The sequence below is a fragment of the Gobio gobio genome (assembly GCF_949357685.1).
Source record: "Gobio gobio genome assembly, chromosome: 19".
NCBI lineage: Eukaryota > Metazoa > Chordata > Actinopteri > Cypriniformes > Gobionidae > Gobio > Gobio gobio.
The window spans coordinates 9,734,078-9,747,996 of record NC_137112.1 but is presented as its reverse complement, the minus strand read 5'-3'; the positions used below and the strand labels follow the sequence as shown (position 1 = coordinate 9,747,996).

The 13,919-nt window shown below is 39.7% G+C and overlaps 1 protein-coding gene across 2 annotated transcripts in view; it reads right to left on the bottom strand.

The window, feature by feature from the left end:
* Positions 1 to 542: 542 nt before the first annotated feature.
* Positions 543 to 13,919, bottom strand: part of itih3a.1 (inter-alpha-trypsin inhibitor heavy chain 3a, tandem duplicate 1) — a 30,984-nt gene continuing 17,607 nt past the window's right edge. For both annotated transcript variants that reach the window (XM_079844851.1, XM_079844852.1), the window contains exons 14-22: positions 10,928 to 11,067; positions 10,589 to 10,746; positions 10,389 to 10,415; positions 10,063 to 10,119; positions 9,858 to 9,971; positions 5,669 to 5,870; positions 4,751 to 4,923; positions 1,796 to 1,907; positions 543 to 1,707 (exon numbers count right to left, since the gene is read on the bottom strand). In XM_079844851.1, coding sequence (XP_079700977.1) covers positions 1,569 to 1,707; positions 1,796 to 1,907; positions 4,751 to 4,923; positions 5,669 to 5,870; positions 9,858 to 9,971; positions 10,063 to 10,119; positions 10,389 to 10,415; positions 10,589 to 10,746; positions 10,928 to 11,067 — 1,122 coding nt within the window. In that variant the 3' untranslated portion in view covers positions 543 to 1,568. The remainder of the gene's footprint in view (positions 1,708 to 1,795; positions 1,908 to 4,750; positions 4,924 to 5,668; positions 5,871 to 9,857; positions 9,972 to 10,062; positions 10,120 to 10,388; positions 10,416 to 10,588; positions 10,747 to 10,927; positions 11,068 to 13,919) is intronic.

Here is a 13,919-nt window from a genome sequence, read left to right as displayed (position 1 = left end):
TCACAGCACAAAAAACAACACCTTCTTGACATGTCGACAACACAAAACAAACTCTTCCAGTCTCAGCTGCAACTACAGTGTTGAAGGGCAGGTTAAAGTAGACATTGTTCGCAGCAGACAGCCAATAAAGACCATAGGCTGTGCTAATTTGTTACAAATCTACGTATGTGTGTGACAGGAAGCGAGACTGTAATTGCTGATGACTCGTTTCATCAGTTGAGAATCGATTCTTTCTTTTAGGAGACAATGGGCCCTATCATACACCCGGTGCAATGCGACGGCAGGCCGACGCAAGTGTTTTTTGCTTGTTTCATTTTCACGTCCAGCGTCACGTTTTTTAAATAGCAAATGCACTCGCGTCCCTCTGTTCACCCATTGGCGTGCTGGTCTGAAAACCAGGTATGTTCAAGCGCATTGTTGGCGTTATTTTGAGGAACTGAAAAGACTGCGCCATTGACAAAAAAAAACCTGGTCTAAAGTCAATAGTTCAGTATTTTTTGTGTTATTGAATGGGCACACAAACACAAGCGCAGCTGGCTTTTAAAGGGAATGGGAGATGAGACTCTGATAGGTTTATTGCACGGTACGCCCAAAACACACCCAAGAGACTAGGTACAACCCTTTTAAAACATGTGCCTGGCGTGCCAACGTTTTTTTTTTCTGTTTTTTTTTTTAGCAAAAGTGGATTCGTGCCCAAAATAGTGCCCAATAACTTTGTTGTGCATTTTGTTATTTGAAACTTTGCAAACCTTTTACATTCACAAACAGCTGTATTACACACTTAAAGATAATATTCGAACAAGCACAATAGAGGCACTTTAATGTATGTAAAATTTCACACATGTTTACTTTTCAATCTTTTATTTCCAAATTTATACCCATTTCATTTTCATATATGTCTTTATATAAATGTATATTCGTGATCTCGTGGTTCTAAGTTCTAAGTAGTGTTGTCATGATACTGGAATTTCTCATTTCGATACAATACAAATCAATACAAAATATTGGAAATAAAGCGAAAGTGAAAATAAAGCGTATTCCAAATTCTTGTTAAAATCACAACACATGCAAAGACGGATTGTGCTGCATTTACTGAGCTGAAAACACTGGATCGCGAGCTAATGACCACACAGCTGACTATATACTTATTTAAAAGGACAAGTTTGCCAAACAAGTTTTGCGTCATCTGGTCGGACTTTTGCTGACTAATAAATGGGGAGTTCTAGGTGTAGGTAAAGAAACAATAATTCTTGTTAATTTACATATAGTACTGACATCGCAATACAAAGCTGATTGAAAATATGCAGACTTGTCCAATAGTAAAATACACAAATTGCATTGTGTGTCAACTTTGCGGATGGAGAGAAGAGAGAGCGAGAAAGCTCAGCTTTTATTAGTGTTTTGAAAATGAGTATTTCAAATATTCCATTATAGATATATATATAAATGATTTCGACAACACTAGTTCCAAGTTCAAATTATCTGTTAAAATGACGTTAATTTTGATGATGACATCTGTTTGATAACGGTTGTCAATCATTGTTTTATCTGGTTTTGGAGGCTCATTGTTAGATTGTCTTGAAGAGGCCAGAGACGATATAGTCTGTGTAAACTCCATCAAGCAATCCGGTGCCGTTATTGTGAATGAACCAACAGGGCACTTGTTCTCCGTTCTTCACATCTTGTCTGAAGTCTCTCTGCCAACCCCTGTTGACACAGAATAATGCGGTGTAATGGTAACATCGACCCCTCCATGTTCAAAGCAAGGGCAAACTGTACAGTGTCTTAAATTCACCTGGTAACTACAAGCTCTTGTCCCTTCACAAACATGATGGCATCTGGTTTCTTTGGATCCTTTCCTGGAAACGGTTCACTCACTTCAAACTCCAGTCCATGGTAGAACTGACCTAAAGAGCCGTGAACACAGTTCAGAGTGCAACCGTCACAGATTGTGTTGCTTGATAATGCACGATAATGGGTGTAATGTTGATTACCACAACCAAATTAACTTCCTCTTGTCCTTTCTTTTTTTGGACCAATTTATCAATGTTAATATTCATAAACAAAATGTAGAAATATGTATGTCACGCTGGATTCACGTGGGGCGTCGGCGTCAATGCTTCTCATTTAATGAGAATTTAATTTGAATGGGTGATGTCATGCGTTGCCGAACTGAATTGTGAGTTCCGTTGCGTCGAGTCACTGGTGTTGCTCGAAAGTGAAAAGACTTTAATTTATCAAGTGCCAATGCAGGCATCAGCCAATCAGATCGACCTATGCAAATACCCTAGTGCAGACCCTAGCCAATTGCGTTCATGCAACACCGGAAAAGTAATATGATTGGCTGTGGGTCATCAGCACCAAGCTTCACACACTCCCTCTGTCAAGGTAGGGCAGGCAATTTTGAAATTTTGGCTTTGAAGGCATGAGATCCCCCACCCTCCCTGCAGAGCGTCTCCAAAGCAATGCCTCTTTAAAAACACATGAACGCGTGGAGCAGGGACAGCATTACGAGAGACGGCGTTGTCTCAAAGCACTTAACATTACAATAATAATGAACTCAAACAACTGAGCACTGACCTGTACCACTAGCCTGGATGGCAGCCGAACTTAGCCCCGCCCACAACATTTGAGGTCGGGCAGTTTGGTCTGGACTTGATCCGTTGTGGAGCAACTATGCTCGAACAGAAGCTGTTCGGACCAATGAAATTGTCAGGGCGGGCTTTAGACGATGATGGACAGATGATCAACAGTATTGTGATGATCACGTCACCAAAGAGCGTTTGGGATTAATTTGTTCTAATCCTAAATGGAGAACTTGTTCGTAAATGCATTCACCTTCACTTTTTCTCTCAGAAATGATGATCGTGTTGGTAAGTACTCTGTGTATCCTTAAATTCTTTTTTACAACACCGGCAAAGATCGTAAAGATTCTACTTCTTCCAGCTTGCGTGCAGACAGGGTTGCCAAGTTTTCACAACAAAACTCACCCAATTGTTACTCAAAACTAGCCCAAAACAAGCCCAATAGCTTCCCGGGGGGGATTTTTATCCGGAAAAATGGCGTTTGGGGGGCAAAATGTGTGTTTTTTTTTTTGGCAGGGTTGCCTGCTAAAATTCGCATTCCTGGGTCTAAATATCACATAATTGGGGTCGCTTCAACCCGCGGACATGGAAAAACAGCCCGCGGGAAAACCGCGGACTTGGCAACACATTGCAGTTGAGTTCTGTTGACATTTGACAACTAACGTTATGCGTCGCTCCGTTGCTCTGATTGGTTGTAGGTCTATCCAATTGAGGTCTTTCCTGGTTCGATTGAAACACGCCCCATAATCACAGCCCAACGGAGCAGTATCAGACTCATATTCTGACTAGAATTGAGTATGACAACGTCAGGCTACTGTACCACCTGACTGCTGCAGATTAATTTCGGCGTTGATAGTGTTAACTATCAGTGGGATAAAAAAATGTATGCATTGCGATTCTCTCTCCAACGATTCTGGATAGATTCTGAGAATTTCTGAATACATTTTGAGCTCAGTTTTTAACGGCAGTTGCGTGATGGGGCTGTGTGTGTTTTAGAAACACCCGTATTCTGCTTGCTTCCATTTGCTCACACACACGCACCACTCAACCAATTTACTTGCTTCTCAAAATGGTTTTATGATGCAAAATTAACACAGTCAGTCTATGTTTTACTAAGGACAGAAAAAAACAAAAGAGGTCTGTGCATTAGTGTGAATTCAGCTCTCCCGCTGCCAATGATGTCATTAGTAATAGACTAATCTAACAATGGTAAATCTGAGAAAGAGAAAATTCAGATACTCTTAAATACGGAAAGCACTTTTTTATTGTTTGTAAAATGTTTTGTTGTTTTGTTATTATTTACTACTTGCTTTTAAGTTTTGAAACTATATTAGTTTAAAATTCTTAACAGACAATATTTTACATTTATATTTTTAATTTGTAAAACGTACATATAATTACATAGGTAATAAAAAAAAAGATTTTAAGATTTTGAAGTTGGGCAACTAATTAATTAATAAAAAAGTTTTGACTCCCAGAATCGGATCGGATTGTGAGGTGCCTAAAGGTTCCTACCCCTAGTGTTGACATTGAAATGCTCTGAGTATAATGTCATGGGTTTCCATAAAAGTAGTTATAGTTATGGTGTGAACGCTGCGCATGCGCTTTGGTCGACGCAGCAACAAACTGTCCTTGCGCTGCGCAAGCCATTGAAATAATGGGTTTCATAGCGCACCGGTGCCGTTGCCGCGTTCCGTCTGAAAGGCCCATTAGCTTGTTCTGGTTCAGGAGGAACTGTAAAAGGGGGCTGCTGTTTTGGTTGCGGTGCTCGGTGACTGATGTCTAAAGGCCATTACATACTCCACAAGAACAGAGAAAAAAGTTCTCGCTCACAGGGCTGACGTCATTTTGTTCTCGCAGTCCTGGTTTGAGAGTTCTCGCAGCTTGTTCTAGACACATCATCTGAGCAGAACTTTTTTCTTGTGGGTTTCCAAGAACTATTGTGTGATTGGTCAGAAATGTAAAGTGGGCGGGGTAAATTTCTTTGTTCTTGCGGAGTATGTACCAAGCTTAACTCTGCATAGCATGAAACGTTCTGATGACGTGTGATGTCTACGTGGAGATATGAAAATGCATACGTTGACATCGTGTTGGACATCGTATTATTATATTCGGATCGATTATTTTAATATGACATATTGTTGTAAGTTTTTTAGATGTTTTACCAAGCAGGCCATGGACATTGCTTGAAAATAGGTGACTGTCCAGAGTGTAGAACCCGAGGTAGTCTTGATGATACGGGTGCTTCTGCCAGACTTTGTGCAGGATGATAAGAAACTTGACGGAGTTCCTCAAAGTCACTGTTAAAGTACGATCTTTGATCACCTGCAGATCCATGCTGGGGAAAGAAGGACAAAGTTCTGTGAGGAGGATTAGTCTTTCTTCAACTCATTTTGAAGAGTACATATTTTAGTTAGCTCACAATGACTTGACATGAATGAAGTGAAAAGATGATGTGTGCTTCTCAAACAGAAGGCTGGATCCTAGTGAGGCTGTGGCCTTCCTAGTCCAGTCTTTTGGAGGCTTGTAGGCTGGAATGAGACGGTCTACGTCCGCATGGCTACGTCACACGTTCCCTGCCCCCACGGTCACAGCACGAAAGTACTAGTAAAACTTAATTTTGGAAAACTACTTTGAATTAAAAAAATTTATATCAACTGTCTTTATATTATTTCAATACAGTGAACGACAGCCATCTGTAGTCTCCCATTGGCTTACGTTATTGGCAGTTTAGTGTTAAGTGATTTAAATTACGCCAAAACAAAAGATAACATATATGGCTTAATTTCCAATATCATTATACTGTTTTTGTCTTACACTTCATAATGAACTTAGACAAGCTCAGTGCAGATTCATTTTGCGTCAGTTCTTTTTCAAGATTTGAAATGTGTGCAAAGGATTGTGGTTGATTTAAGGACGTGACTTAATACATCCTTCAAAAATGAGCTTCGTGAAGGACGCAAAAAGAAGGCTTTCAAATTGAGACAGCCTTTGACGGAGCTTTATGGCAAGGCAGCCAAGATATGCAGCCTTATTAGGATGCAGCCTTCCGATCGAGAAGCACCCAAGATCCTGCATCTTACTTGGGCCCTTTAACCGTGGCAGTATCAGTCCAGAAGAATTTAGCTTGTTTTCCCTCATCAGACACCGAGATCTCTTTTGTGCTCACCATCAACCTGATACCAAACTTTTCATGAACGATTCCAAAGCGCCCAAAATAGGTGTTTACTTTTTCTCCAGGGATGACCTTCTTATCACCAATGGTTTGGCCATTGACCACGATACCTGTAGAGCACCACAGAACCAAATAGAAAACACTAAAACATTGAGCTTCAGAAGAGCTCAGAAGATAACAAAATATGTATTGTCCTCTTATAAGTTGTCATTGGTGAGTAGCTACTTTGGGGAGCTTAATCCCCTGATTTTATGTCCAAGGCCTGTGAACTTTTTTAAGTTACATATAACATCAGATAATACAGATTTTATAAAATTTGGGCACTTCGTTCGCCCTAGCCTAGTGATGATGGGAAAATAGAAAAAGTTGTTGATTTAAAAACGTTCTCTGCTTTCTGGAAATGGCTAACAAGTCAATAAGTGCTCCTCTGCTGCCATCTACTGGCTATAGTGGTAATTTCATATCTTTTTGATTTTTAACTAAAAGTGTTTGTTTGCCATCAAGTATTTACAAATGGTCACAATTTTGAAGGATGAACAAATAATTTTTTTGGTCATCACATTAAAAATAACAATTAAATTGGATATTATTTCGAGATTTGAAGTACTAGAAAAGGTGTGAAGCACTTCAAAGTCCTTGAAATGTGCTTAAATGTCACTCTCTGATATCTATCTCACTAGATCTTGCAGTGACGTTATTAATACTGAATTCAAACGTTTTCTCACTTGATCTCCCATCGCTGTGTGGTAACGGTGTTGCGTGATCGAGATCGGCCCGCGAGTTAACCTGTTCTAAACTTGCGCTGCGCTGTCTATTATTGGTCCGAGCTGATAATTGGTCAGCGCTGTGCAGCTCAAATGAGTAGCAAGGTTTCGAACCGCTTTCGTTTTATTTGCCATTCGATATTTCTCATATGCAAAAGAAATGGTAGCTCTTTCATTTGGGCAACAGCAAGGGCAGTCGTAGCCTAATGGCTAGAGAGTAAGACTTATTAGGGTTCGATTCTCAGTACCGGCAGGAAAATGTAGGTGGGAGGAGTGAATGAACAGGGCTCTCTTCCACCTTCAATAGCCGCAACTGAGGTGCACCTAACTCCCAATCGCTCCCTGGGCACCGCAGTGAATGGCTGCCCACTGCTCCTAATGTGTGTGCACTAACTTGAATGTGTTATCATTCTTGGCCTTTACGTCACTTTTTTCTTTTCACATTCCCAATGTGGTGGTTACCTTATTTCAAACATTTAACCAAAAAACAATTAAACAAACTCATTGATTTCGGAACGATAGAACCAGAAGTGCTAAAATGCTAACTTGTTTCTGGGTTTTGGCCTACAAAAATGTGTCATCCCTGCAGCACTCTATTCAATTATTTAATTAGCACCTCTTCTGAACCACAAAGCCCCACCTTTGCACCGCCAACTAAAAACCCGCTAGAAATTTTACGTTCCCAGAACGTCCCCACTGGTGTCAAGGACATCACCTAGTAATGTTCCCAGAACGTTCTCAGAACATCCCCGTTGATGTCAAGGGCGTCGCCTTAACGTTCCGAGATGGTCACAATGTGGAGTTCTATTAAGGGTTGGGGGACGTTATTTGGCGGACCTTCAGGGAACATTTAAGACGTTCTGGGAATGTTTAGCGGACCATTACTATAGGACGTTCCCTCTAGGTCTCTACACTACATTCCCATAACGTTTGTAGGACATTTAGGGGACCAACCTGGAATGTTATTTTTTGGTCCTATTTTGGTCCTTCCACCACGTTAACTAAATGTTTTCAGAACATGTTTGTGTGAGTCATTGTACACTGGGCTGCTCTGCAAATCCTGATCCCACTTCATATATAATGTGTGTGTTTGTAAATTGCCTTTCTGAATGTGCTAATGTGGCTAAAGTTACCATCGTCTCTTACTGTATTCACAGAGACCAAAGCTTGTTATTTTTAGCACGAAAATGCTCACCGCCTGTACAATTCAGAAGCGCACTTTTATTACTTCTTAAAAATAAAACAAATGACATAGCTCTGATCTCTGTGAATACAGTCAGAGGCAGTGGTTACTTTAACCACATTAGCCGTCAGCGTGGTAACAAGTACTTACATGTTCTGAATATGAAGTTGGACAAACAGTTGGTATTGATCCATCCTTGAGAAGCAACTTTTGTGTAAATCCTGTGTTTACTGACCCTCATTTGCAAAGCAGCCCAGTGCACATTGATTCACTCAAACATGTTCTGAAAACATTCAGTAAACGTGATGGAAGGACCTAAATAGGATCAAAAAATTACATTCTAGGTTGGTCCCCTAAAGGTTAAGGTCCTGCATTATGGGAATGTAGTGTAAAGACCACTGCACTGAACAAGATACGTAAGATACACACCGTATGCGAACGTTATGTTGCTATGTGAGCATAGATTAACCAAAATGGAATGTCCTCCTTAAGTCATATAATGAACCTTGAACTGTAGCATGTTCATAACTGAAAGAGGTTGTTTAAGGAACGTCCCTAATGTTCTATAAAGGTTTGGGATTTTTGTCACCTTTAGGGAACGTTGCGCAAGGTTGCGAGAACGTCCCCTCCTACGTGGGAAAATCCTGGATTGACAAGTGAAGTTTCCATCACTAACAGTATTTTCGATTTAAGCATGCAGTGGATGTAAGACACACTCAAAAAACAAACAAACAAACAAACCAAAAAACTACATGAATCCCTGCATGTTTTGCAAGGGACTGCATAACAGTAAATTAAAGCTGCAGTCTGTAACTTTTTGCGCTCTAGCGGTTAATAAACAGAACTGCATGTGTCTTGCGGAAGAACATTGCAGCCTCTTGACAACTCTTGACAGCTTGGGAAAGCCACAATTCGAAAAAAATAAAAAAAAATCGAATTACAGGGTTTTTCCTACATTAAAATTTTTTTGGCGGCCACCAAAACAAATTTTTGTCCCGCCAAAGCCTTATTTGATCAGTTATTGTGATTTGCGATTGATGTAGTAGATGACTGCTGCGCTTGCGTTAACTGTGTGTCAGAGAGAACGATCAGAGAGCTCCTCCCCTGCTCGCAGGCTCTCTGTCTTCAAATTAAGCATTCTTAGCTTTCTAATATTTCACATATTACGTTAATCAAAATCAAAAGGTCGGAAGACCGAATCCATGTTGCACGTGGCGCTATAAGACAATGTTTTCCTTTCATTACCGCTGGGTGTGAATTGCGCTCAAAAAATGTTGACTCTTCTCTGACCAGCTGACATATACTTTCAATAAACGGGAAACAAATCCGATCAGGTTATGAAGTGTTTTCTGTGTGTTGACACATCTTTCGCGATGTTCTAACAGACGGGATTCGCACACAACGCGTCTGCTAATGTCCGATTCGCAACCTAATGACTCCTTTGAACCGAATCATTTTAACGACTGGTTAGAACAACTGATCTGTCCAACACTGAACCAACAAATCAGTTTAATAATTTACTCTGAACACATCTGAAATGAGAACACAAGTGTGCTTAAACAATTTAGTAAGAGTGGGTGTAAGAGTTAGTTTTAATTATCCATAGTCTTTCAGCTTATTTATGTTCACAATGTGTAGTAAAATAAATAGTCTATAAATCATTTAGTTTAGACTGGAGTGAGGTGAACCCAGAACAAAGTTGTTATTAGCTAGCTGATAATTTTATGAAATTGTATATGGCAGAAAATTAGGCTATTTGTTCATTTTTTAATACTACTTTTTAATATTGACATGATTATACCAAAACAATTATCTGTAAATAGTGTAAAAATAAGGTATCAAAATAAGATAAGCAAAAATTACAAACTTTCTTTGAATTTATTTAAACATTTTTGTCAGTATTGCGCTCGCAGATCACGTGGGTAGGGTACTTTTTTACTGTGCGTGTATGTGTGTATGGATGACCATGTCTGTCAGCCACCACCGAAGAACATTTTTGACCTAGGAAAAACCCTGAATTAGATTTAATATGAATCAATAATGCCATGAGGGAGAACCACATGTTCACGATAGAAAAACTGGGTTCTTGTGAAGCTATGCCTCACGGAATGTTAGTGCACTTTTCTGCTAATATAGCAAGTTGTTCTTACCTGTAAGCGGGTCTCTAACCAGGTTAAAGATGGTACCAGGTTTGTCATCAATGTTGAAGCACAGAGCATCATTCTTTTCTGGCAGCTCAATGATGAAGTGTGGATCTCCATCAACTGTTGACAAATTGTAAGAATAACACTGCTGATGTGACTTATGAATCTTTACCTACATTTCACATGGCCAGTGCATGGTTTTTACATTTACCATAATATGTAGGGTTTTGATAGCTCAAATAGGATGCGGACGGCATGGCTGAGTAACCTGCAAATAAGATCAAATAAATGCATCTCTTGGTTTTACATAATGTCAAATACAAAAGAAAGCTTTGGAACTCTTTATTTGCACATTAGTACGCTACAGTCTCTATGCTCACAGTGTCCGGGGCACCAATATTTGAAGGATTCATAAATTAATCACTATGATTTTTCGGTAGTACAGCACACTGTGATTGTATTTTAGCACCATTTGCTTTTGGAATATGAAGGAGCAGAAACGTATCCAGATTAATAAGTGCTAGCGTAATGGCTTACCACTATATCTTTGTTTTCCTCGTTCCTCTGTGAATTGGTGTTGAGAAAAGAGTGTCATATAACTGAATAAACATGAACAAAATCATTGATAACATTGAAACAAGTTTGTTTTTATTTGTATTGGCCTCTCCTCTGAGATTTAGGTGCCATTTCCATGAGTTTTTCAAACTTCTGTTTGCTATTTGACAGTTTAGTCATACCTTCAGTCAGCTTGTCAGCAATGAACGTGTCGTTTGTGCCCTCATCTTCAGGTTTAGTGACGACCATGGAGGTAAGCGGTGTAACAAAGTTGTACTTTAATGAAAGGCTCAGAGCATCAGCAGTAGCATTTCCTTTCTCCTCTGATGTACCTTTGTCTCTGTCAGAAAATATTTTTCTATTATAATTGGATTTGATTCAAATCTTCCGGTTAAAATATTATGAATGAAGTCAGACCCAATTAAAATCCGTGAAAATAATTCAGAGAAATTACATTTATACTAGTCATTTTTACATTAAGTTAGGTTAGTGTGCTAAAGATCCCGCTTTCTCAAACTGACTTCTTATCCAGGAGCTCTTGGATGGTCAGATATGCCCAGAGACGCTCAACGAAGTCCCCGAAGATATATTCTTCATCAGGAAATATGGTTTCCCACTTCTGAGCGTTTGCCTGACCTTTCAACTCAAAATTATTTTCAAACTGTTGCGAAACACAAACAAAGCAGGATTAGTCCCCCAAACAAGCTCACCACTGATAATGATGCAAGTTCACTGAGAATGTGATAATCGATATTAATGAGGCTACAATCTTTGGATTCATTGGTAATGCGTGTAATTTTTTCAGTGGTGAAAATACTTTCTCATATCCACCTTAATATGCAGCAGCAACTTTAAAGGGGTGGTAAAACACGATTGAACTTTTCTAACTTTAGCTAGTGTGTAATGTTGCTGTTTGAGCATAAACAACATCTGCAAAGTTACAACGTTCAAAGTTTAAAGCAAAGGGAGATATTTTTTTTTAAGAAATCAATTTCTAAGGACTACAGCAAACAGCCGGTAGGCGACTACAGACATTCCTCCAGGGTTGCTGACATCACCAGCCCCAATATTTACATAAACCCCTCCTCAGAGAATATTAAATAAGGGGGGCAAAGCCATTTTTTATTGCTGTGGGGAAGAGTTGTTGTGGTATAGTTAGGCTGGAATGTTGTTGCCGCAATACCGACGAAACGCTGTTATTTTCATCCGGATTACAGGTCCACTTTGTTCAGCCTTCCTAGGGACGGGGGAGTTAGGGATCAATGGTTAAAATGTATTTTTAACTCGGTCCCTCATAATTATTACCCAAATCTCGCTCTCTGTGCTGCACAACGGCTTGTCCTGAAAGATGGATTTAAAAACAGAAGCTGTTTACGGGCCACAACCTGTAAGTATGATTTATTTTTTGTCGATGTGTTTTCCTGTAATAGTTCGTATTGTTAATTGTAAGTTGTAGCAAGGAAGTAAACAAATGACAATGCTGTTTGGCTCTGCAAACCAGTTTGTTAAATGCTCATTCATACTTAACGTTATCCAACAAACACGTAACGTTACAAACTTTTTTTAAATCTCAACAGCGAACTTGGAATTAGTGTAAATTATTCTTTGATTTATGTATTGTTTATCTACATGCTTGTTTATCTACAGGTATGCTATGCTTAACATGGTTCTGTGTTCGATTTGGCTACTATAGTAAAGCCAATGTTTAGTGTCATTTTGGGTTAAAGGGTTAGTTCACCCAAAAATGAAAATTCTGTCATTAATTACTCACCCTCATGTCGTTGGACACCCGTCAGACCTCCATTCATATTCGGAACACAAATGAAGATATTTTAGTTGAAAGCTGATGGCTGAGAAAGGCTTCACACAGGCCTCCATTGGCATTCAGTACATTGACACTTCCAAGATCCATGAAAGGCACTTAAAACGTTGTTACAAAGTATATCTCACCACAGTGGCTCTACAATAATCATACAATGCGACGACAATAGTTTTTGTGCGCAAAAAAAAATCAAAATAACACCTTTATCCAACTTGTTCTCGACTTCCGTGTGTGCCTCCACGACGCATGCGCGAGAATATGACGTAGCGCCGGTGTTCGGGAATCCATGAAATACACACTTAAGCTCCATTTTGAGCACTACGCCGAGACCTAAAGCACGATCAATGTAGAATCCAACAGCTTAGACACGCGCGTCTTCCTCTGCTCGTAAACAAATCGCTTCTGGGTCATATGTCCGGACGCCGGATCTGCGTCATATTCTCGCGCATGCGTCGTGGAGGCATACACGGAAGTCGAGAACAAGTTGGATAAAGGTGTTATTTTGATTTTTTTTTGCGCACAAAAACTATTGTCGTCGCATCGTAAGATTATTGTAGAGCCACTGTGGTGAGATAGACTTTGTAACGACGTTTTAAGTGCCTTTCATGGATCTTGGAAGTGTCAATGTACTGAATGCCAATGGAGGCCTGATTGAAGCCTTTCTCAGCATCAGCTTTCAACTAAAATATCTCCATTTGTGTTCCGAATATGAACGGAGGTCTTACGGGTGTCCAACGACATGAGGGTGAGTAATTAATGACAGAATTTTCATTTTTGGGTGAACTAACCCTTTAATAGTTCTTGCGACAGATTATTTGGCTATAATCGTTCTAAAAATACAAAAGTAACAGTGCCATTCAGTAGCGATCATTATAGATCCGCAGTCTTTACTCTTGAGGACTGAACAGGTTCTGCTCGATCATCTTCACTAAAATTGTCTGGGTCCGATTCGGGCTCAAATTGGTTTTATTGTCATTTATTGCCATTGTTTCTAATACTACCAAAGCACAGACAACCGGTAAAGGTAAGGGGCGTGACGTTTCCGAAAAACGTGCTCTAGGCGGTTAGTGAATCACAACACACTGGGCCAGCTAACCAATCTGAGCCCATTGTGTATTTTTGAGGGACCGGCTTCATAGAACCCGGAAACCATCAGACCATTTTTACAGGGAGGGACAGAGCAGTGTAGAATAAAGGTCAAATATATGAAAAATAATGCATTTTTTTTTTAATGGAGCATGAACACATGTTACAGTGCACCCCACAAACACAATCAAGCCTTCGAAAGAATGTGTTTTTTCATCCCTTTAATAAGCCTGACATAGCAACAATGGCTCAACCAATGATGTGAGTTTGGGGCAGAGCTATCTGATATACCAACCAATGGCTGACAGGGGGAGTGTTCTGAAAACCTTTTTGAGATGGTTTTGCTAGAGGCACAGAAATTACACATTCCCCCTTAAAGGTGCAGTGTGTAGTATTTATGAGGATCTGTTTAAAGAAATGCAATATAATATACATAACTATGTTTTCAGTGGTGTATAAAGACCTTACATAATGAACCGTTTAGGGATGCACCGAAATGAAAATTCTTGGCCAAAGCCGAATTATAATAAAACACTTGCCCGAAGGCCGAAGCCGAATACAGAGTGCGGTTTTTCTATTTATTATTTTTTTCATTTATTTTGCCA